This window comes from Venturia canescens, chromosome 10 (genome assembly GCF_019457755.1).
Source record: "Venturia canescens isolate UGA chromosome 10, ASM1945775v1, whole genome shotgun sequence".
Classification (NCBI taxonomy): Eukaryota; Metazoa; Arthropoda; class Insecta; order Hymenoptera; family Ichneumonidae; genus Venturia; species Venturia canescens.
The window spans coordinates 16,503,045-16,527,397 of NC_057430.1; the positions used below are offsets into that span (position 1 = coordinate 16,503,045).

The 24,353-nt window shown below is 48.3% G+C and overlaps 1 protein-coding gene across 5 annotated transcripts in view; it reads right to left on the reverse strand.

Annotated features, from left to right (window-relative positions):
* Positions 1-24,353, reverse strand: part of LOC122417176 (T-box transcription factor bifid) — a 79,087-nt gene that overhangs the window by 38,453 nt on the left and 16,281 nt on the right. For 2 of the 5 annotated variants that reach the window (XM_043430495.1, XM_043430492.1), the window contains exons 3-4: positions 8,843-8,956; positions 7,462-7,624 (exon numbers count right to left, since the gene is read on the reverse strand). In XM_043430495.1, the coding sequence (XP_043286430.1) occupies positions 7,462-7,624; positions 8,843-8,956 (277 nt within the window). Of the gene's footprint in view, positions 1-7,461; positions 7,625-8,352; positions 8,467-8,842; positions 8,957-24,353 lie in introns of all 5 variants that reach the window. The other 3 variants (XM_043430497.1, XM_043430493.1, XM_043430496.1) reach the window with 3 other exon arrangements.

The following is a 24,353-nucleotide window of genomic DNA, read 5'->3' on the forward strand; positions in this document are numbered from 1 at the left end:
ACATCGAAGCAACGCTTGTATACACGTTTCGCTTTTATTTAGTGTGCGTGTGTGTGGGTTTTTTTTTCATGTTGCAGAACGCACACGCGATATGGCGAGAGCCTCGTACAGGGGCTGTTTATAAATGTTCGAGGGAGTCGTCGGATCAAGCATGTACAGGGCGATGCGCGGAGGCACAAAAGAGGGAGGAGGATCTCAATTGGACCGTTCAGGAGTGAAAGATAGATCGTCCGGGATCGCCTTACGTACGTGTACGACGACGGCTGTTCGATTCTATTAAGGCGAGCGCAGTTAGGTAAGCAGTCGTAGGACAAGTTCTCCTGCCCAATCCCCTCTATCAACCCCTATAAATAAATATATATAGAGCGACGAGCGCGTGGTATAACAGCCCAAGGGCCAAACCCCAAAAGAGGCTTTTCCCATGATCTTCTAACGTTTCTACGGGCTCCTTCTCTTTCTCTCCCTCCCCTGGCCATTTGTTCACGTTTTCATCCCTGTCTCGCTCTTTCCACGATCTTGCGCGACGAGCTCCCTCGCTCTCGTGGTGTCGCGTACACTCGAATTACAGAATGGGCAAATCCTCGTCGGGGTTTCCACAGCTTTTTTCCTTAATGGACTCATCATACAAATGGAATAAAAAATCACGTCGCCACATTGATTCAGGGGGATGGAGAGCAGCGAATCAACATCACGTTGATCGAGTCGAGTGGGTTCGGTTGCGAGGATCCAATGGAGCAGGGAAATCGAGGCGCTTTTGTATCGATTTTTTTTCGAGGAGCCCGCGCACCGCCTCGGGAAAAAATGTGTCCGAGCGATTCTCAACGACGCTACAATTTATTAAAGCCCAATAAAATTTGTGGCGCCATAAAACGCGACTTGCGGAGCTAATAAAATCGGCGAGCGAACGAAAATAGTTTGGGCAGGTCTTTTTTCCGCGCTGCTTCCTCCTCCGGGAATCATCGATCATTGATCAGAGTGCAAACGGCAGAGGACGAGGACGGACACGGCTCGCGTTAACGAGGCATATTTATTGTTCGAAAAATGCGAATTCTCCCCGCGTCCGCGTCTCCGGGAGTCGAGGAATTCGGCGCTTTTGATCATTCAATTAGAAGTTTGAGGCAAGAAGTGCGCGCGAGCACGTGGTCGTCTGTGTCCCTCCCGAAATCTTCCGCGTCTCGGAGATAAACGAAAGAGAGAAAGGGACGGAACGACGGAGAAGGAAGGCTGCGATTAATTAGCCGATGAAATATATTTCTGGGAGAGTTTACTCGCACCGTCGCAGCAACGCGTCCACCATTCGCACGTACACACGCAAGCGCGCGAGTGAATATACCGGTTGAAATAAATAAAATATGATACACGGCGGTGAGAAGGGAGATCTCGCGTCGGCGATCTTCCCGGGGATCAAAGAACCGTCAACGTATCGCTGAAGAGCGCGATGATTCTGGTTTCGCGGGATGCGATTTCGACGTCTCGGGGACGCGACAAACACGCGCGGAAAGGAACGTTTTATTTTTTCTTATTTATTTCAGCATTTCATCCTGCTTTTTTCTCCCCCGGGGCCCCGAGATTGCTTTTTTTCTTACCTCGAGCGATATGATTTATGAAAGGATTCTCCTTCGTAAATTATCTCACGCTAAATACCGTCAAATTTCCGATTTCTCGGGCGCTCCTTCTCGAGATGATAACCGCTCGACAGAAATCGTCGTACCCGCTCAAACACTATCTCAATCTCCTCTCAACTCGCGCACGCGATTAGCTTATAAAAGCTTTCGACTGTCTCGGATTTTATGCACGTCGGACTTTGTTGTGAGAGTCACCAGTTTCGGGGAAACGATTCATTTATATATGGGCTACGATAAATCCATGAAGAGAGTCTCTTATTTCGATCGGGGAGTGAGAAAAATTGTGAGAAAAGTCACGTTTTTATATTTCTCGTTCACAAGTCCGCTGAAGTATGATTATGACGTTAAATTCCGTTACGAGGTTCATTACTTTCCTTGAAAATCGTGGCGTTTCGGTGCGTCGAATCACTTCTCGCGAACGGTCGTGTGAACTTTCGAGTCCGATGGATCTTTTCGAAATAAATTTTCATCCCAAGCTCAATTTCTAGTCTACAGCCTTTTACACCGTTTGGGAATACCAATTCAATTCGTTCGTAGCGATTCCTCGGGGGGGTTTTGCGTCTAGCTGAGGTTCGTTCGATTTGATCGCTCGGTACAAATTTTCAAATCGTTCGACTCGTTCAAGCGGCATGGAGAAAGCTTCAGACCGAATATTTACAGATTTATATTTTTTTATTTACAGAATTAATGTGCCAACAGTGTCAGGATCGTTAAGCATTTTCGCCCTTCAAAATGTTGGTAGTAAAAAAGCTCGGAAGCAGCGAGAATCGAGCGAATACTTCGAACCAAAACGGCGATGTTTCAGCATCGGAAATGTCCCAGAAAAATATTCATTCGAAGCTATTTCTTTGTATCGATATCCAAATAGCTGCAGCTCCAAATTTTCGCTATTAGAGGACACCAAACGTTCATTTTTAATAATGTGGGACTGGGAGTCTAGCAGAGATCTACCAAAGTTACTTCTAACTACAAAAACCATCATTTCTATCTCGAGTTGCGCGTCTATTCGACCCTGAGGATCTCCCAAAACTTAAAAAGCAACATCGACCGTGTGCTCCAATCGCAATTTCAAAGGATCAACTCACCAAAATGATCAACTCCCAAAAATCAACGATTTTCCAGTATTTATTTTTCGGAATCATTTCGTCCCCGTGCGAAGTCTACTTTCTCGAAAAATCACAAAAAATCATAAATTCCACGATTTCTAGAGAATTTTAAAGCCTGTGAAGCCTCCCGTCGTAAGAGACCTTCAGAAGCAGGGTTTAAACGGCAACAAAGTTGTTAACACTCCTCATATTCTCGAGCATGAAGTACAAGTTGCGTAAAGGTAGACGAGGTTATCTCTTTCGCACCTTTTTCTCGGGGCCCGTACTCGTTATGAGTAGCAATGTGAAGCAGGCTTCCCTGTCGGTATAGAAAGGCTGGTTTCCCGTTCGCTAGGATGTCGGACACGATGATGTCTTGATAGGGAGCTCATCGTTAATCGAGCTTTTAATCCCGAAGCATAATATAGCGTGCGCGACGACCACGCCATGATACTCTTCCGTGTAATATTCACGCACGTACGTAAAGGCAGACACGTATGATAAAAATGGAGAGAGAGAGAGAGAGAGAGAGAGAGAGAGAGAGAGAGAGAGGGATAGCGAGATGAATATGGACAAAGTGACTCGGATGTGTTAGGCCATCACACACGCTCACGTGTGCGACGCCCTCACGCGAGGTAGCGCGAAAGAGAGATGATAATCGAGGATACTCGGGATCGGGAGCAGCGGCGAAAACTCGTTAGTCCCCGACACAAGTCCGCATTAACGTGTACGTTGGTACGTGCACGAAGCAAACTCGCGATTATCTCTAAACGTCGATGCTGTCCGTTCCGAGACGTATATTATTATATTATACATAATTTTTGCTCATACAGCCACTCTGTAACGCGTACACACGTCGGCCAGAGGGATTAAACAAAAAGGAAAGAAGGAAAAGTCCTTGCCGAGACTGGAAACGATCGTAAAACGTGTGAATCTCGTTCGCAGCCGGAAGTCTTCGGGCAAAATGGACCCTCCGCGACGCACATCCAGAATCAAGCCTATAAAACGCCTTTTTCACCTCGTTTCTATTCTTTTTTCGGCGGACGAGTTTAGAGAGTGGTAATTCCGTGTTTGACGTCTCGCTCGGGTGCTCCGGCGAACGCTTTCCATTTATCGAGTGCGGTTTACCATTTTTTTCAGCCGCACGACCGATGGAGAGTCAGGCTCGATTGGGAGCGGAGGGAAAATTTGTTGGGGACGAGCCTGTGCGAGATTTTTCAATGGATTTCATAATTGAGATGCGAGCTTGAGGTTCGCTCGAAAGTTTTTCCTGGTGAATTTATCCCTCGAGCAGGGGATTCCCGGAGTGCGTTAATAAAGGAGAGACGCGTTGGTGTAAGAAAATGGGCCGCAGGAAGCGAAAAAGGGGCCGGTTTCGGGTGGCTCTCGGAGCGATATTTGCCCAAGTTTAGTCGGGGTTTGCCCCGGAGGGGATGTTTTTTGGAGATGTAATCCAGGCCGAGTCGACTCAAGTGGTGGTTTGTCTTACGACAAAAAGGGACGCGGCGGGTCAATACTATTTAGAAATTCCCCCAAGAATTAGCAGCAAAATGGATGAAACGTCGAGGAATTTCTTGCTGAGAGGAAATCGATGAAGAGGGAAGAAAATAAACAGAGAACGAGAGAGAGAGAGAGAAACGACGGAGGGACGAAGAGTCCGATGTTTGAGGGTGCAACGAAAGTGGCGCCTCGGCGGTCTCGCCGTCGTACGAGGATCGAGGAAGCCGAGGCCCGCTCTCGTGTGCGCGTTATTCTCACATTCGAGGAGCTCCAGTTCGAATTGGCGATGCTGTAGGGAAGCGGGGGAGGCGGAGAGGGGCACGAGGGAAAGAAAAATAGAGCGAAGGGCAGGAAGGGTGGGGGGCGAAGGGGAGGCTTTTTCTCGTAGGTGACCTTTTTCCAAAGGGGAGCAGCTGTACTTGTTTTTTTGCCTTCCTTTTATTTTTTCATCTCTTTCTCGACGCGCGGCATTCTTCTTCCTTCGGTATTTGCTCGTTACTATATCCCGGTCGGTCGTCCGTTGGACGGGCACGAGGCACGATTCCCCGAGCCAACCTCCAAGTTGAACTACCCTCGAAACTGCACTCTGCGGCCCCCGAGCCTACGCTACACTTCTCCTTCCCGTTCGCTCGTCCTCCACGCCACTTTTTACCTCTTTCACATTCCAAGTTTGAGAATGGGCGCGAGTGTGTTTGTCGTCCTCGACCCATCCTCGATCTCCGTGTTTGTACCTCGAGTGTGTTTACCAACCTGCTGCAAGCCGAGTGCGCTTCCCAAGCTTTCCTCGGACAAGTTTAACGCGGAATTATCGACCTCGCTAGCTCGGGCTCTATAGTTTCACCTATCGAGCAATTTGCCTCTCGTCTCTCGTTGTGTATAGCGTAGCTTCAGCGTCGGATCGTGGCACGTCGAATGAAAAAAAAAAAAAAAAAGGAAAAAAAAAAAGAAGCAACTCTCTCGAGGAAGCTAACAGGAATCAATTACCGCGACGGGAAAAGATACAAAATCGTTTACACCGATCCTCCGATTGTGCAATGACTGCAGCCGAGTGCGCATTTGAGGGATTTTCTACCAGGAATCCGAGCGAGGATGTCGCCCTAGGGAAGAGCGATCATGAAAGCCCGTCTTGACTCGAGTACTCGAGTTTTCCATGATTCTTCATTCATTTTCGGCAAGATTTAATCTCTCCGGGTTAAGATCATCGGGAGATAGAGTTGCGGTTGAGACTTGAACTTGAGAAGAGAGAGAGAGAGAGAGAGCAAGCAAGATCTCAGAGGGATAAGCACCGATGCGAGATAATAAAGAGAGTCTTTGCTCATGAATGGATCCATTGCGCCAGTGAGCCTCCCTAATACGATCTTCCCCGTGGATGTATTACCTTTCTGAAAGTAGGTTCATGGTCGCCGAAAAAACATAGAGACGGGAGAGAAGGAGAGGAGGAGGCCAGGTGAAGAAAAAAAGCGGAGAAACGTGTCTCGGGCAAACGCGTCGATTAGCCGGCAGAAGGGTTTTTGTCGAGGCACTCGTTGGACATTTTCTGGGCTCGTGAGCAGCCTCGATCGAGGTACGAATAAGGGGCCAAGAGGCGAAAGATTTTTCGACGGTGTGCATGTAGGTTAGTTTATTGGAGAGGAGGCCCTTGAATACGGGATCGGGAGGGGGCGAGGAGCTCGTGCGGATCGAAGAAGACTGCTCTTGCTTGTCTCGACGGGCATTTCGCGTTCGGGAGGAGGCTGATCGTTCGAAATGTGAGCGTCGACATTATCGTTTGCAAAGTGAGCCACGAGTCGGGCGAGGTTTTCAATAAAGAGGAGGCCGCATGAGGAAGAAGGAGAAAGAGAGAAAGGGAAGTGGCTGCGAGCTAGTACAGCTAAAAGGGAAATGCGCAAGGGAGTTTCGAGAGAGGAATGGCAGGGAAAAATAGAGCACGAGACGACGAGGCGACCACAACGGAACCTCTTCTGTGGCCGAGGGAATAATCGTCGAGGAAGACGAAAAGGGAACGAGGAAGGAGCCGATGCGCGTGGGAGCGAGAGAGAGCAGGTAACTCTTGTGAGTTGAAGCTACTGGGCCAAAGGGAACTCAAGCCAGGGCTCTGGGACCGCGCCCGCTAGTGCGCGCTTGTATTCGTATAGAACCTAAGAAAAAGAGAGTGGCCTGACAAAGGTCGAGCTGCTGCCACGCACACATACCGTTCCACAACAGCCACCAAGCAGCAGCAGCAGCAGCAGCCAGCCATTGACATCGAGGCTGAAGCAAAGGAGGACTAGATTTCACGAGCCAGCGGTGCAGGATCCATCAAAGGACGCCGACCGGGCCGCAAAAGGGATTCGCGGGGACCCAGAAGAGAAAGAGAGCCCCCCGAGAGAAAGAGCAAGAGCGAGGCAGAGGGTTAACCGTGAGCAGGGAGGTTTGTACCGGAGCTCAAAATCTCTCGCGGGGTTGACGTGGATCCCGGCATATCGCGCAATGGGGGTGGGTTATTCCGCCGACTCTGCGAGCGAGTGAATCGAGACTCGGGCACAGACGTCTCCTGATGGCGATAGAAAGACCCCTTAACCGAGAACACTCGGGGCCTAAAAAATCAACAACAAAACACACACACACACACACACACCATTCTTCTCAAGGAGCCTAATAAAGTAAGGAAATAAGGGAAAAAAAAAACACAAGCTCGACGAGCATCCTAATATACTCCTTCATGGAATAACATTTAGTGCGACCGATCCAAGCGAATATCTTCGTACAGCTTTTGTACACTCAATATCCTTGTCGGAGGCATACAAGCCGCCGCGGCAATTCCTCTCGTTTAATTACTTCCTGTCATCCTCGCCGCGACTGCTCCATCAATTTTTACTACTTCTGTCCACTCTCGCTTCGATCGAATGCCTTTTTTCATCTACACTGTTGTCCGTTTTTTTCTGTTTTCTGACATTTTTCAAAACTGAATACCGAGCACTTTTAACGATCTTCGAGTCCGGACCGTTGGAGCAAAACGAAATGACTTTTTAAGCCACGCGAGCTCGGGACCGAGCTGCAACTTTTGACGTTAAAATAGCCACGAAAATATCATCGACGCGACAACTGCTGCGCGGCCATTCAAACATTTAGAAATTGAAAGTATCGATCGATCGAGATTTCTAAAGGTTAAAATATTGTTAATATTTCATAAAAAGCCAGGAAAATGAGAAACACACGACAAAGACTTAAGAGCTAAGTAGTAAGTGATTGTTTGGTTTTGCGTTACGTACAGTACTTACATAGCCGTGCTTGTCGCTCATGTTGTTGGTGAGTTTGAGCTTGTGAAAGCTGACGACTTTCTGCATCCACTGTTCGCCGCTGCTGGGTGAGTCCGGATGGATGTACATTCTTTTGGGCATTTCAGGGTCCGCTTTACCGGCGACCATCCACCTACTACGAGCCGATGGAACAGAAAACGTTGTCAAGTTTAGTGAGGCCGTATGATCGCGTGGAGTTTGGCGTCTTCTGTTTTGTTTTTTGGTTTCTTTTGTTTTTTTTTTTTTGTTTTTTTGTTTTTTCAAGCGAAGAGTGAAGGCTTGCGATGCCCCATACAAGTCGAAATAATTGATCCTCGGATGATCGCGAGGAGATAACGAGCCGACCGAGAGGAGAGGCACCTCGCGTCCTGGCAGCGACAAACCGAAGGAGTTGACTCAAAGTATTTCCGAGCGAGAGAGAGAGCCCACCGGAACGAGCGCTCGGGCAAACGAATTCGCGACAAAAAGATTTTACGAGCTTGCGTTATCCTCCTCGCTCCCCCCCCTCGACGCAGTCCCTGTCTTTCATCGTCTTTGTGAAAAATGATTAAACAAATGGATTCTGCGAGGAGAATCGCGAGCCTCTTCCGACCCCGCGGATCGAGACTCCTCGAAATTCGTCTCTCCTCTCCTCTCGCGGTCCGATCGCTCCGCGACGTAAACTTTCGTGTGCTTCGTACCCGAATCGACAAAAGATGATTAATTATTTCGACGAGTATGAGGAATTGTTCGCAGCGCACGCTCCACACTTTTATTTCAGAGATGGCAAAAGGATCGAGGCGGAAAGAGAGAACGGCGAGAGCTCACCGCCCCCTCCTCCCACCTGCCTCACGTGTGCTTAACCAAATTCGTCAGGATAATCACCTGTTGTGAAACTTATATCGGTAATCGTCCGTTGCCGCGATGTCCATGAGCAGTATGTAGCTAGCCTGTCTGTCTAACCCGGACACCCTCACTTTATAAGCGGGGAACATGCGTCTGCGAACAATTTGCAACAGCAAGGGCAAAACACAGCCGATTAGTTCATTACTTTCGTTCACAGCCTCGTGTCTCGTTCGATCATTTTCATCAACGCTTTAACCACTTAATCATAGTCGCATATTCAAAGGACAGCAATAACCCATCAACTCGACATTCGTCTCGGCCTTGTGTACGAAACGAACTGTGTGTCCCGCCACTATATACATGGAAAGATGGAAAAACCGAGATAAATTTTCCCTCAAAATCGTACATGTTTGCTGAGACTTCTTCACTCTTTGCTCTCCCACTTCCTCTCATCCTCAAACCTCTGCGACTGAGAGTCTGAGAGGAAAGAAAAACGAGAAGATCCTCCCTGAAACTTTTTCTTTTCTACCTGTTGTGAAACTTGTATCTGTAGTCGTCAGCCGCAACGATGTCCAGCAGAAGAATATACTTCGCCTTGGCGTCCAGACCGGAAACCCGAAATTTCATCTGAGGAAACATCTGCCTAGACCCCCCCGATCAACATTAACATACCCATTAGATCGTTGTTTTGCTTTCACAGCCGTCGATATAATGCCATTTATAATCCGCACTATCCGCAGGCTCTACTAATGAGCCTCAACGTACAATATACCACGTGAAACATAATCAAACGCACTTTTTCACAGCCACAGACGTTCACCGCTCCATACTCATGCACACGGAAGCTTCTAGTCATTTATTCGCTTGTTACGAGCTACTTGGCATTGATTAATATTCTCTCTACAACGATTTATCGATTAATACGTTACGCTCGTCAATGTCAGAACTGATAAAGATCGTAAATCACGCGAGATTATCGAGTACGAAGGGCTTGCTCAAGGTTTCGTCGCAGTTTTGTTCTATCAAAGTAAACACTCTTCCTGCTTTCTTTTTTTTCGGGATTCCGAAGAACTGGGATGGAGAATTGTAAAAGGCGACTTCGAGGGGGATCGGGAAAATTTGAGGTTCGATGGAATGTAAATGCACTTGAAAACGTTGCGAAGTACAATCAAGTTCGGAGGTTCGTTTTCGACTTCTTTGACGTATTTATGTTGGGGTCTCAATGTGGATTCGGCGGAAATCGTCACTCGGGGTTTATTGTACTTTCGAATTTTATAGGATTACGGAGGCTCTCGTATTCGGGAAGACCGTAAAGTAATAAAAGACAGTTGCGAGACTCAATGGCTCTCGGAATTTGAGATGTTGATCATAATTAGTAATAAAAATGAAATTTTCACGCTCGTCCCTATTCCGAGAGTAGGCGCGCAGAGTATTTTTCCTAGTTTATCGTTTCTACGGATGGCGGGAGAAAGTTGGAGTGGTTCGAATGACGCGGATTTGACGGTGAGTGACCTCCTCCGCGGTATTTTCAATCGATCGGGATTTAACACTTGGAGTAAAAGATTTGGAGTGTACGGAGCATCTGCCTACTGTGCATTCGTCGATGCTCTACATATTTCGATGTAGAATAATGGGCAGAAGCGTTAGAGGGATCGTTCGCACGATCTCTCTCGTGGCTCAGTGTCCGCGAAACGTTACTTTTTCTCGAGTGTATTCATCATGCGCTTCGGGGAGTCTCGAGGATCTTTAAGCCGGATTATCCGGTGTATCGCTGTCTGCGAGTCGGCAAAGGAAGAAGAATGAGGAGGAAAGGAAAAAAAATGGAAAACAGCGTTTACGAAACTTTGGCTCAGGTGTTGGAGCGCGTCGGTCGAAGGAATCGACGTCGACGGGGATGAGGAAAGCCGATGGGAGAAGGCCGCTTCCTTGCTCGCGACGTAGAATTCCGTAATTCGTTAAAACACCCGCAGCGAGTTTTTATTCTTCGTGCCTCTTATCTAAGGGCCAATTGCCTCGACCGTATAATTATACCGACAGTGTAAACGTGTGAGAAAAATAAAAGATCGTTTCGGGCCGAGCGCCGTAATTCCTCGTGAAAAAAAGTCGTTTTTTCCGGCTTTTTTTCTCCGTCTCATTTTCTTCCACTTATTAGAAAATCATAAACCGCTCAACGGGGCTCTTCGGCTTCGTGTCGTATCGTAGTTTTATGAGCACGCGCGCGCTCGCTACAGCAGCGGTTCTCGAGGATCTCGGGGGAACGGAGAGGCGCCGGGACATCACATAAGATCGGCCATATAAGGCTCTCCCTTCGCCTGCCTTTCGATCTCTGTGCCAGCGTCGCCCTTTTTTCTCTCTGCATACCGAACGTTCCATTCCCAGAGCTCACGCGCTTCTTCTTTTAATGGCTCGAGGCGCGCGCAGATTAGGAGGGCGCGATATGACGAAAAACTCATCCGAGATATGTTCTCGCTCTCTTGCTCGCGATGAAAAAGGAAATTTTGAAATAGACCCAATTGCCTCGAACGGTCGCGGTCGCTCGAGCGTCCTTCGACTCCTCCTTCTTTATTAGCTCGATTATTATTCTCACTCCTCTCAAAAGCGCGTCTCTGTTATAAGTGCGATCGTAAATATAATCTCCCTCCGAGTTTAATATTTAATAAGTGCAGCGATAAAAGCGTGGTGGAGCTTGGAAAACGGTTCATTTGATTCGGTCATTAAAGTAGAATTTAATCTCCTGTCCGATTACATTGTTGAACGACTTCTTTGTGCTCAATATCCTGCTCGAGGAGCCGGGGCTTTACGAGTGATTTTTAAATAATTATCGCATCGCTCGCGGTCCGATGAAACTTCCTGGAAGCTCGGGGACGTTGATTGAAACACAGAAATCTTCTGAAGACTCCTAGAAACGGGGATCGAAGAATTATCGCGCGCGAGGCATGGGAAAAAGTATTAAAAATGGGTAAAAATTGGGCACGTTGCTCTTCGGAGAAGCTAAACGTTTGAGGAGAGTCGCGTTGGGAATTCGAACGTCGTCGTTCGTCGAGCCGCACTTCCGGGACACCCCGTACGGATTCCACACACATAAGACGCTTCTCATGGCTGCTCGATGAGTCTTAGAACTTGAGGTTTCGTACAGGCTGGTGCGTTGCGCCGTTGGCAGGTGAAAGAAAGATCGCTTCCACGAAACTCGTCGGTTTTTCGTTCAGTTTCTTCGTTCCCGATCGCGCGGTGTCGCGGTAGCCGAAGTTTTCAAGCGAATTGATAATCGCTTGCGATTGATAAAGCGCTGGGGTTTTTGTCCCGGTGCAAACTTTTCTCCGATTCGTCCTTACGTCACGATTTTTAAGTCCCGAGTCCCTCTGATTTCCATATTTGTGGAATCCAGCGGGGAATAGAGAGAGGCGCGCGAGAGCGTGTTTTTCGCCGAGTCAGTATGACGATCTCGTTGCGATTATTGGCCGAGGGTACACACGAGCATAGAGCACGCGGAAGAGGGAATGAAACAAGGCCCGAGCGAGCCCCCATCAGCCGCGAGTTTTATGTCCGGGAGCCGCGCGGCGCGGGAGTTTAAAGCAAGAGCGTTAAAATCAGCGTCTCTCCGCGCGGACAATGCGGTTTATGCGGTACAAAGATAGCGCTCGTATATACATAGTTGCGCTCTAGAAGTGAAGGATATAATATATAAACGAGTGGAGAGCGAAAGCCGCCAGAAGAGTACGCGACCAAGACGTTGCGCCCGCGAGAGATCGACGATCGTTTCTCCACGTCGGAGCGCCAACTTTGCCGATAAATCGAAGCCTGCTCGTTATTTACGGCGCGTCATTAAGTATCGAGAAACAGAGAGAAACGAGAAAGAGAGAAACGAGGTGACCACGAGGCTGAGTAAAGAATTCCGCAACCCGGTAGCATCGCGGCTTAATTTATTTTATCGCCCCGTGCGCGAGCTCTCGTATTTGCTTCTCGATGTAACCTTCCACCATTTCCTCTCCTCTGACCCCCCCGCTCGCACTGTCTCGTTCGATGCGTGTGCAGGATAGACCAGCCTCGTTTTATATCCGACATATTTTACGTCACATATCTCGAGCCTCGACACATTCGATTGTTTACCAGAGAAACTCATGTTCTTTCACGATAAATGATAAATTTACGTTCGAAGAATTCATTGCTCTTTGGATTGAGTAGACGAAAAATTTTGCCGAAGAATCACGATTTCGAATGGTTTCGTAAGGAAGATCCATCTGCCGGGAATTTTTGGGGAAAAAGTGAAAAAGGCGAACTTGGCTCGCACGGGCACAGATTTCTACAAGGATAAATCGTCAAGTTTTCGGGGGACGAAATTCGGGGTTTGCGAATTAGAAGATCGAAGCTTCGTCGAAGTACGCGACGAGACATAATCGTCGTAACTTTGGCACCTCGAATCGAGGAAATTGAGGGCTTTTATAAATGAGGAAGCGAATAAACGGATGCTAAGGTGTGTGTAAATAGTGGGGAAAGAGGGAACGAAAAGTTGAGGGCGAAGAGAGAAGAAATGGGCGCGCGTTTCTTTCGCCCTTCGCCCTTCTCTCGGCTGGCCGGTCGCTCGCTCGGCGGACTCTTGTCGAACAAATCGGTACAAACGATCGTCGTAAAGCAGTTAAGGCCTTCAGTTTATATGCGGCTTTAGTTTCTCTCGCTCTTTCTTCCTTTCTTTCTCTTTCTGCTGCCTCGTGTGCTACTCGTAAAAAGGAGAGGATGCAGCGGACATGTGTGCGAGCGTGTGTTCGAGAGGGGCCCAACGACGAGGTCCCGAGGAGAGATGAGCAAGCTGATAGGGAAACCGATAGCCGCAACGCGCGCTCGCGCGTCTTTCTCCTCTCAAACGTTTCTCTTTCTATTCTCCGCTGCTTTCGCGATTCTCTACCGTTTTCTTTCGTTTCTTCATCTGTCTCTCGCAAATCTCCTTCTCTGCTCCCCCTCGAATATATATTTTTTGTTTTATCGTACCGAAAGTTCTCCGTGTCGCGTCGTGGACCCCCGCAGCGAGAGTGGCTCCGCAATCGTTGAACGCGCGGAATTCTCAAAGTCTTTTGCCCTCTCGCTCTTTCTCTTTGGCTCCGATCCTCGCGCCTTTTCGTCACGACAGTTTTCCCTCTCGTCGTTTCGCGTTTCGTTTCAAAACTTTTTGCTTTCCTCTTCCCCCCTGGCCCCGGCCGATTTTTTGTCCCCGTTCTCTTGGGAGACTCTCGAGCAGCGATACTTTTCTCTTCGTTTTTCTCTTTATTTTCTTTTTCCCCCCATCGTGCTTTCGTGTTTTCGCTCGTGCGTACCTCATCACCGCGGACTCTTCTTTTCACTCTTCTTACCACACACACGTTTTTTGCCTCTTTCCCTTTCCGCTAAGACGTTAGCGCGCGAGCACGCGGCGTCTCTTTGTTGCGGAAGATGGTCTCAAGCGACGAGGCTGTACGTGCGAAAGAAGAGACTCTCCGCGTACGTACACAGCCAAGGGACTCTCTCCTCGCGCATGCGAGAAACGATTTAATCTCGCGAGCTGCTCCGCTTCAATGTAAACGCGGGGTGGACAGCTCGCGGACAGTTGTCTCGTTGTTAAACTCGGTCAGCGGGGCCAAAGAAACTTGGGGAAAAAAGGGTGCTCAGCACCGGCGGAGAGTTACGAGAGTGTTAGACAGCGTCGTTTAACGCGAGAATGAGTAATCGTAAGAGCATGCAAGGAGCTCACTTTAACGGCGCTCCCGGGAGCGGCACGGTATTAATTATCAATTACGAAAACACTTGATATTGTTGATGAATTTCTCGCGGGCGCGAATGTTCAAAAGTTTTTTTACATCGTATCCAAGGTCGAAAATGCTCTCCAACGATAATCGACTGAAAAAAGAGGCTCCCAGGAACGCCCTGGGAAAATGGAAAGTCGAGGAAAAGCGACGGGCGATCCGCTCGTCGCGAGAGCAGGTAGCTACAAATTTCGTAACAGCTATTTCACGAGCTTGCACACTTGTCGTCTCGTGGACGATTTGGTCAAGTACTAACGAGCTTCACAGTCCTCCGCAATTAGTGGGTCAGGTATAAGACGGATATTCCGTGACCGGAGTTACGAAAACTCGTAGGTTTTTGAGAAAAAAGAATAAAAAAGGTCTTCCATGTATAGTACACAGATACGTCGAGGGCCGAGCTCTCTCGACGTGTCTCAAGACCGGAGAAGCCTCAGAGTTCCTCATCCCGCGGGCTGCTCTCTTTTTATTTTCTCTTGCACATTTCTTCAGCACGATTTTCGCGGGGCGATGTACTAGTGCGGCGAAGCAGAGTGTCACGTACGTGGCACGAACGGCCACGACTTGGAATCCGCCTTGGAGTCGTTACAATTACGTAGCTATACGGCATCGTCCACGACGAATGCTACGAAACACACGTGGCAGTACTGCACCTCTTTTTCTATATTTCTCTACCTTTCTCTCGGCCTGCGCGAATTCACACACGGTTAAGTTACCGGTCGTTAATGCCAGGAGCACGAAACAGACTGCGCAGACTCGAGTATATGAGCTCGCGTTATTGTTTTCCATGGTGAATTCACGGAAATCGTGTTCCCTCGAGACAACGGCTAGAGAACAAACTACGTACTTGGCTATCTCGAGCATACTTTATCTGCGAATAATCGAGCAAAAAGTGCCCAATGCCCTTCCTCGTTCCATCCACTTTTCTTTCGAATCGATTCTCATACGCCAACGGAAATTGAAATCTTGTTAAGTGTTACGCCGCGCGTTTATATGAGACCCTTTATCAGGCCAGCAGTCGCTAATATATTAAGGCACTCGTAACGGGCCAATAGCGGAACTGTCAGACCACTGGAAATTAAAGGGTTGCGACGACCAAGAGCGGAATTCCGACGACGCACTCGAGATCGGAATTTCGTAATTTTCCAGACGAAATCCGATCGACGAGTTCCGAACGTTTCCAAGTTAAATTCGATGCTTTCTGCGATCCAGCAAAACTGGAAATTTTCCCCTCGATTCTGGACAATCCTCTGGAATTTCGACTCCTGATAAAAGTCACTCAACAAAACAGAGGACTTCCCAGTGTATCGAAGTCGCGACGCGAACGAGCCTGGAACCGTGGCTCGCCATCAGCGTTCATCAAGTTCATTAATTGGTTGGATGAGCGTCGAAGAATTTGTTCCGCCACACGTAAGAATCTGATGCAAGTTAACTAGAAAGCCTTTGTAGACGAAATTCTCCGGTCGATTTTTCTTGCAGTCGCAGAGTCCCTTAACGGAATATAATATTTGAATAATCATGCATCGGTGGAGGAGAGCGAGCGATTAATCAGTCCAGAAGAGAATTTTAATAGGCGGGTATAAACACAAGTGTACAAAACTCGTGTACGTACGTGGACGCGAGCGGGTTGTATGTGTTTGACCATCTGCCAGAGGCAGCACGCCCAGAGTTGCCCAACCATGAGACCGTGTAATCGCGGCCTGTGTATCCTTCATTCCGGATTAATTAAAAATCTATATGCGTCCTACGACGACGTGTGTATGTGCGCGTACACAGCGACGATCGCGTCCGAGTATTTTTATTCCTCGAGAAGTTCGCTCTTATGCGGAGGGGCCACCCGGTATACGTGTAAAATGATTGCCGGTTGTTTGTATCGCGGGTTCTCGAGCGAGAGGGCTTAATATTGTGGTTTCTCACACCTTTATTCAGCTCGCGAAGTCTGCGGACGTTAAGGATATTAATTTTGAACGGAAAAGCGTGCAGAAAGGATGAAAGTTTTTGAGATTCGAATCGCTGGAACGCGGCTAAATTTCGAGAAAATTCGGCTCTCGCTTTAAGGGGGAAATAAGCTGTCGACGGTCGAAGGGAACGAGGCCACGAAAAAATTGGGCTCGAATCTTGCTTTGCGAGTGTGTAAATGTGATGATGATGATTCGATGGGTTAAAAAGATTGAAAAAAGTTGCAGTAAGGAGGAAACGTGCACGGTTTTTTCACAGCTGGCTCAAAGACATGCATGCTTCCTCGGCGGTATTGGTGCAGGGGGGAATAAAGTCGTGTTAAGGTATTGGAGAAACGCCATAACGCAACACACACCCGCGGTGGAGCGAAGTTTGGCTGGCGCCACTCGTTATTTATACGAGCATTGGACAGGGGCCGGGGATCGGTCCGAGGATCGTGAAGACGTGAGAGGGCTGCTGCGAGAGGAAGAGCAAGAGGGACGGAGAGATTGAGCCTGAAGGGGGTGGCGAGAGACGCCGAGACGCCCACTAAATTATTATTTGTTCTTGGCGAGCCATAAACGCCTAAATTATAGCGTGGCTACCTTCGGAGAGGCCCGGAGGGCCCCGCAGCGCCGGAGAGGATCCGGCCACGGTTGTTCTCTTTTCCTCTCTGTCCCGCTCTCTCCTCTCCGTGTTTCGAGGGTGCCTCAGGTGCCCCGAAGTATTATTCCTCTCTCGAGTATCCTCGCGCGACAAAATGCGGTTTGTTAAGGCGAGGAAAATTAGTCGAACGCGTGATCGAGTGCTCGATTGTGTTTTGACTCTCGGAGGATTGAGATTAAAAGAATATTCAGAGTCCTTAATAGAAAGCTTCGGATCCGGTTCCGCAGCCGTGAAAAACCGATATCGGAAGGTTTCTTCTTCCTTTATTACAACGCCGAGTATCGATGGAGTATCGAGGGCTCTTTGAAGCAAGAATCCCTCGCCTTGACATCTCACCTCGCGCGAGCGTAAACACCGCTGAAAGCTCGGCAAAGAAACTCATTTTTTTTTCGTCGAAATAAGAAAGAGAGAAAATTCTGCGGAGTGAGAAAAGCGAGGAGAGTGGGAAAAAAAGCACTCGCGTTGTAGACACAGGGAGGGTAGCCTCGTTCTCGTCGGAGTGAATGAAAACGTTCGCGGACTCGAATGAATGCTCGCGCGTCGAAATAGCCGGGCAGCATTCTGCACGTGTATAGATCTCATACCGACTACTCGGCTTCTCTCGGCTTCTCACGTCTGGCATAATAAGTCCATAGACTCGGTACACTCATCCTCAACCAAGAGGACAACACCTCTCCGCATATCTCTATATATCTTTACACTTTCTCTCTATCTCCCGCGCTATTTCTCGGGCATTTCGCATTGAATTCACGTTTATTCCTCCGCGGCGGCTCTTACACAGACCCGGGTTTCTCCGGATGCTGCGGGCGCCGGGCGAGAGGGGTTGGGCCACCGTTTGTCAATGTGTACTTTTCACCGTGAAGTAAGCACTGACTGAGACAGAAATACGTATGCGCGCATCCATGGGAACTTCCTATAATGAAAATCCTCAGCATCCTCGGCCGAATTTCGTCCTGGGGAGCCGAGAATATTGAGAGGCCGGAAACTCTTGTGTTTTGCTGCTCGATCGAACAACTCTGGATCGAAAAACAATTACGTTGGCATCATCATTCGAATTCGAGAAGAAAAAAAGGATCAGAGGGAGGTCATCAAATGAGGGGATCGAATCGAATTAATCGATTTCTTAATCCTCGGCGCTCCCTTCACCAGAGAACAGAGTTCATCTCTCCTCCAGAAAAGCTCGAAAATAGTGCAAAAGTCTTGAAACTTCGAGTTAAAAAACGGAGCGTCGCGAGTGCGCCAGTCGATTCGTTATGAAATGCCTCGTGCACTCGAAAACGGTGTGCAAAAGCCCGAGCCATGGATATGCCACAGTGTGCAAGGTTTACCCGAGTGATGTTATCTATCCAGCGCGCTGGTTCTCCCAGCGATCTCGTAGGAGAGTGTGCAAGGGCGAAAACGCGAGAGGGTGGAAGCGCGAGAGCGTGCACGTATTTATTTGTCTGTGTGTGCGCGTACTTTGCGTACAAAGGTGGGAGTCTGTTGAATATGATAAGAGAAAGAGAGAGAGAGAGAGAGGAAGAAGAGGAAGGGGGGGGGGGGGCGAGTAGAAGGAGATCTCTGGCGTAACAGCTTTCTATTTGCATACTACCCCCTTTTCAGCCTCGCCCTTCGACACCAACGGTATTTGCATTGAGAAATTGGCCGCCAACTACGCCACGGCTACCTCGCTTTGCTCGCCTCCTCGTTTTCCCTCCATCTTTTCCTCGCGTTCACCATCTCCTCCATTTCGACTGATTTTATCCGTAGACGAATATATCGCAGTGAAAATGAACACTAAACTCCCAGCACGAGGGTTTCTTCTCACTTTCTTACACCTTTCGAGTCTGACTCGTACAAAAAGACGAGCTTTTTCTCGATCATTTTGGACTCCCGGTCACAGAGGCTGAGGAACCGGAATTTCGAAGCACCGGAAAATCTGGATTGCTTGGGAATTTCCTTGCCAGAAATTCGAAGCAACTTGACCTTCGTCACCTGGGATATTTCCATGGTGAGTACGCAGACAAGATGCTGAAAATGCAGGCTGCAACGAACGTGCGAGTGTCGATGAATTTGCTCTCGGGCCAAAGGCTTATTTGCGCGCATACGCAGCGAGAGAGCGAGAGGGATAGACGCGGATGCATGCCCATAAGCGGTAGCCACACGGAGGTAAGTCGCGGTGGGAGCGCGGAGGAAGGAAGAGAACGAAGAGGGATTAAGTGCATGCCTGCGAGAGATAGGAGAGAAAAGAAAGGAAAGGGTGAAGAAGGGATTCTCGTTGGAGGAAGGAGCTCGCGTATGAATACACATAGAGGTGTACGGATTGGGGGTTAAGGGGGGTGCGAGAGAAAGGATGGAAGATGGAGCGAGAGAGGCGAAGAGAGAAAAGAAAAGAGCTGGGCGAGCGGAGGCGCACACGAAGGAGGAAGAAGAGGGGCCCTGCTGGCAGCGTGCAGCAACCCTTTGATTATCACACTCACACGACGACTAGCTGCTGTTCGTCTCTCCTTTTCTCTCCTCCCTTCTTTCCTCGCGTTTTCTCTCTCCGCGCTCGACAACACGGGCATTGAATAAAAGAGGAGCGGAGAAGCTCACGACGTCACGTCTTCATCGCGTCCGTTCGAGTTCACCAGCGTTTCTGGCCCACCGAAAAACGCACGCAGACCTTTTTTCTCCCTCGCTCTCGCTCCTTTTCTCCCAGCAACGTGTTATTTCGATGCTCCGTACACAACGAGATTTGCCTCCCGATAATCAGCCGAAATTAGCCTGCGCTGGGCAGCCTGGGCTTGATCGATTAATCAAATCCAGTGTCGCTAGCATTTTCTTCATCTTCCAATCCCGGAAATAATGAATCGGCTTTTGCGGATCCGGGATCGCGAACCCCCTTGATGGATTCCCCTCGAAAAATCAGCGACCGCAATCGCCGCGACTAAAACCCATTCGTCCATTCGAATGTTGCAAGCAGCTCCACGGACGTGCCCCTGGGAAGAAGCGCTTCGATCTCGCTCAAATGACCCCCGCGCTGCGCGCGCGACCACAATCATTTTTTCGATTTCGTGCGCGTGTGTCCCCGCGGCTCGCGCAGTTCCCATCGTTCGTGCCAAAAAGCATTGCTGGGAGCCCTTCGATACAAAATGATACGAAAAGCGTAAACGAAACTGGCAGCTCTCTCGCACTCGCCTGTGCGTGCGTGCTCTCTCTCTTCTATATAGCCAATTTTCGTAACGATCCAATTGCACGCTCTTTTCTATTTCGATACACAAGGATCGCTCGCATTTAATACACCAGGCCAGACAGAGCGGGCAAAACATACGTTTATGAATATAGTATTCACGTGTGCGTGCGAGCCTCCGAGTATTTTCACGAGTGTGAATACGTGTGTGGTTGAAAACTGACCAGATAGATGGTGAGCTCGTAATCGGTCATTATCTATTCACGCCAGTGGCACACACCAATATAAATGCTAAGTGGCAGCCGTCGTACGTGCTTGATAGGTGGTCGCTTCGACTCCGTGCATGCGGAGGCAAGAAAAAATACACGAGACGTTTTCATCGACGGAGAATTTCATAAAAAGGGTGTCTACCGGCCTCGATCCTCGGGATGGATCGTGAAGCTTCTCTGGCCGGCCCTCGTCAGGAAAAATGCCACATCGCGATTCCATATGCTTTTTATACGTGAAAAATACCGTTTTTTCGAGAATAAAAATGTATCAGCGACGCTTATACTTGCAACGAACGATATCGGGGCGTTTGATAATAGCTTTTTACTCGACGGCCACTTTTTTACATAATGGATCTGTTGGACATCGAAAACTGCCTTTGAAAAAGGTGTACATATGTATTACGCGCTCTCCGGCTCGTACATCACGCCTCTCTTATCTTCGGGCTCCGATTATCGGTGCGAAGGAACATGTGCGTTAACGAATTGCGGAGAAACTGGTCTGAGGATTACTGTATTCGTGCGGGGACTCCGATGAGTCTTTGGTCGATCGGCGATCGAATTTTATCATTTTGTTTTCTGTTTTTTTCTTGTTCAGGAAAAGTCGATTGGTTTATTGGCTTTTTTTTTGAGGTGACTCGTGAAAATTTGGACTCGCGCACGCGCTCGACTCTCTCCGAAGGCTAACGAATTCATTGGCGTTTCGTGTCCGGAACTCGATCTCGATTAACGAGGGACAGAGGAAGAGAAAAGGCCTGAAGTGGGCCGAGCTCATGCACCATTCTTTTTCTTCGACTCTCCTTCCCTCCCGCAAGAGTTGCTCGATCATCCGGAGCTCCTCTCGCCCTCCGGGATCTCCCGCGGTCCCCAATTTCGATCGAAACTCTACGAAGAGACAGAGACTTTGCGAGAGCGCAAAAAATTTGCTCTGGGATTTTTCGATCCTAAGAATCGAGGGGGAGTGAAACTTATAAAGGAACCGAGACGAAGGACAAAACGAAAAAAAAATTTGAATATGAAAACTTCGACGATTTGCTGCGATACGAACTTGCACAAATTCATCGTGCAACGAGAAGAGAGAGGGTCGAACGTCATCTCGTGACGATCGATCCACGAGCGTCCACGCCCGGTTGTTGAGCGCTTCTCTCTTTTTGTTCTGCCTCCTCCCTCTCTTTCCCTCCCGACGAAGAGAGTCGAGCCAAACGCCTATTGCCACTTTTGGTGCAGCTTGTTCGAGTAAAATTATGAATACAGATATATCGGTGCGGGCCTCTGTACATTGCATTTATGGACGAGGAACGAGAGCAAGCAATTGCATGCATGAAACGCCAAGCAACTTCGCAAATAACGCCCCACGATCTCACACCTTGTTCTCTCACTCCTTCGTACCTCGTTCTCGTCCCTCTCTCTCTCTCTCTCTCTCCTTCTCTCTTCCTCTACCATCTCGCATACACAAGTATCGGAATTACATATCCGCGCGATCAGTTAAGCACAGTGAAGAAGAGCCCACCAAACATACACGTGTCTCTCCTTAATAATACCAGCAGAAAGTATTAATAATAGGTGCGTCGTAACCGTCAGTTCGAACAAACTGCTCCGATAAATACGTTTGGAAATATCGCAAATAAACAAACAGAAAACGTACGAGAAATGCGACGAGTTTGAACGAAGTGGCAGGGGGGAAAGAGTCCGAAAAGTGCGATGGAAAGAGCTGCGATTATTCAACGATTCGTCAAAATGTGTTTATGCATCGAGGATGAATAGACGTTTCGAAAAAGCACGTACAGAATAACAGATTCTCGAGCGTGTTTATACCGATAAATTGTCACTTGAGCGTGAGAAAAATGTGGAAAAAGTCTCGATGATGTAATAATTTAATGACGGTAATGAAATAGCCAGTGACAAGGGATAATGTGAATCGGAAATATTTGATATTTTATCAGTTTTTCATTCTATTATATAAAACAGAGCGCGACAAAAGAACGTAATGAATTTGCCTCGAAAGCCGCATCTGTAAATCGCGTGTGCATTGTACGTATAATCGAACGACTGGTAGGTGTCGTACCCCGCGACTATAGAACATAAAGAAATATTGAAACACTCGTGTGTATGTCCGGAAGAGCTGGTTCATCGTATAATTAATTGCCGCACCGGAGCTCACCGGTGTCCGCAATAATTAGCACCCCATTATTTACTTCACGCACTCGCTGAACACGTGGCTCGAGTACATTGCGTTGAGAATCTATTTATACAGCGCAGCTTTACGATACAACGAACAAATGAATAACGAGTAGTTATATTTCCATGAAAATATCATTTTTCAACAAATTTACATCGACTTTCGATCTTCTTTTTGTTTTTCGTTTAAAACTAATGTCATTGAACTTGCATGTTTTCCAACGATAGAAACGGGTACTTTTTCAGTACTTTTTCGATCGCAGCGTTTCGTTAAGGTACGACGAGCGACGATGAATGAGAGATTGACAGCTGGTTCTCATTCTTTTTATTTCATTTCACATTTCAACTAATTTACTTTCGATCTGCTTTTTGTTTTTCGCTTTAAACGAACGTCATTGAACTTCTTTATTCAAAGATAATTTGATATTTACAATCGAAAGGTTCATTGGAAAAAATACTTTCGGTGCTTTCTCGATCGCAGGGAGCGAAGAACACGCGGTTTGAGGAAGGTACAACGAGCGATGATAAACGAGAGATTGATACTCGGTTCTCAAGGCACGAGAAGGCATACACGCACAAAGGAAAAGCGTGTACAGGGCGTTGTTGAATATAAACATTGAGAGGCTTATTCGCGGGTGTGCACAAGCTCGTGTTACGTATTACTCGCGTTCGTCTACTCGAGACACGACGCGAGAGAAGCCTTTACTTGGCTACTGGTCGACGAGCGCTCACGGATTACTCGAGCGGCTCGCGCACATACGATAATTTTCTACGTACGTGTACGCGGGGCGAGGAGCGAGGCGGACGGACATGTGTGGGGAGGAGAGAGAAAAAGCGAGCGGCGAGTCTCGTGGATGTCGTGAGTGGTGCGCGGGGGGTTAACGAGTATTGGGTGAGAATGAATTAAAAGGCGTTCAGGGATAAAGAGTACACGATAGGACGTGATGTGCAGGTTTGATTTGCAGCGGGTTGACGATAGCTTAATGCACGCTTATTGCGTATGAGAAGTGAAAGGCCATTTGAAAGCGTCGTCGAGAATTTTTATTCGATTAAAAACAGCCCTTGTGTTTCGAAGGATTCGCCACATATTATAATCTCGAGCTAATCGACGGAGAGACGTAAACCGCGCAACACCTTAAGCTCGACGAGTCCGATTCCCGCCCTTCTCATCCTCGGAGATCGATTCGTTCGTATATGAATTCGTTATGCTCTCGCGTGCTCCGAAACGCTGATAGTAAAACACACACACGCGCGCGCGCGCGCGCGCGCGGCCTTGTCTGCACCCGGGAACGATCCATGGAACGGAAAAAATGGGGAGCCCCAAGAAGGAGGATAAAAAAGGAGAGCGAACGAGGGACGGAGAAAACGTTGTGGACAGCAGGAGCATTCGGTGTGTGTCTACTTTGTACCTATCACTCTCGAAAGTCCGATGCGCTCCGGCTCGAAAGAAAAACTTATCGTACGTGTGCACATTTATTTATGTATATACACACGGGATGTGAGCGCCTGATGGGCTGGGCGAGAGCGCCTTGCGTGCGACTCGGATCCGATGCGCTATCTCGTAATCGCGTGCGAGTGCAATTTTTTCATTTTTTTCCGTAGCCTTGGACGCGTGTAGTATATTTTTCGATGCATGCATTTTTTCACGTATATAAATACGGGCTCGAGCCCGTATTTATATTCAGGGGGATTATGCGGTTTGTGTAGGTGGAAGGGCGCCCAAAAAGCGCTGCTGCGGGGAGAGAGATTCGCAGCTCTGGTGGTTCGTGCGCGAGCAATGAAAATTTCGACGCGAAACACAGCCAACGAACTTATTAAAGCGCGGTGAAAGTGAGGAAAATTAGTGACGCACCCGAAGAAGAGTAACGAGAACGTTGCACTCTCGAAACTTGCCAGTTCCAACGAAACATTGCACGTTCCAAGCGATAAGGAATCCCGGGATGATTTTTAGAACGCGGCGTCGTTACGCAAGAGCGAAGCAGACTTCGAACTGGGTAAAACGTCGGCTGATGATACGTGAGATCTCGATCATGTTTTTACCTGCGACGATATTAATCGTCTTTTTAATGACGA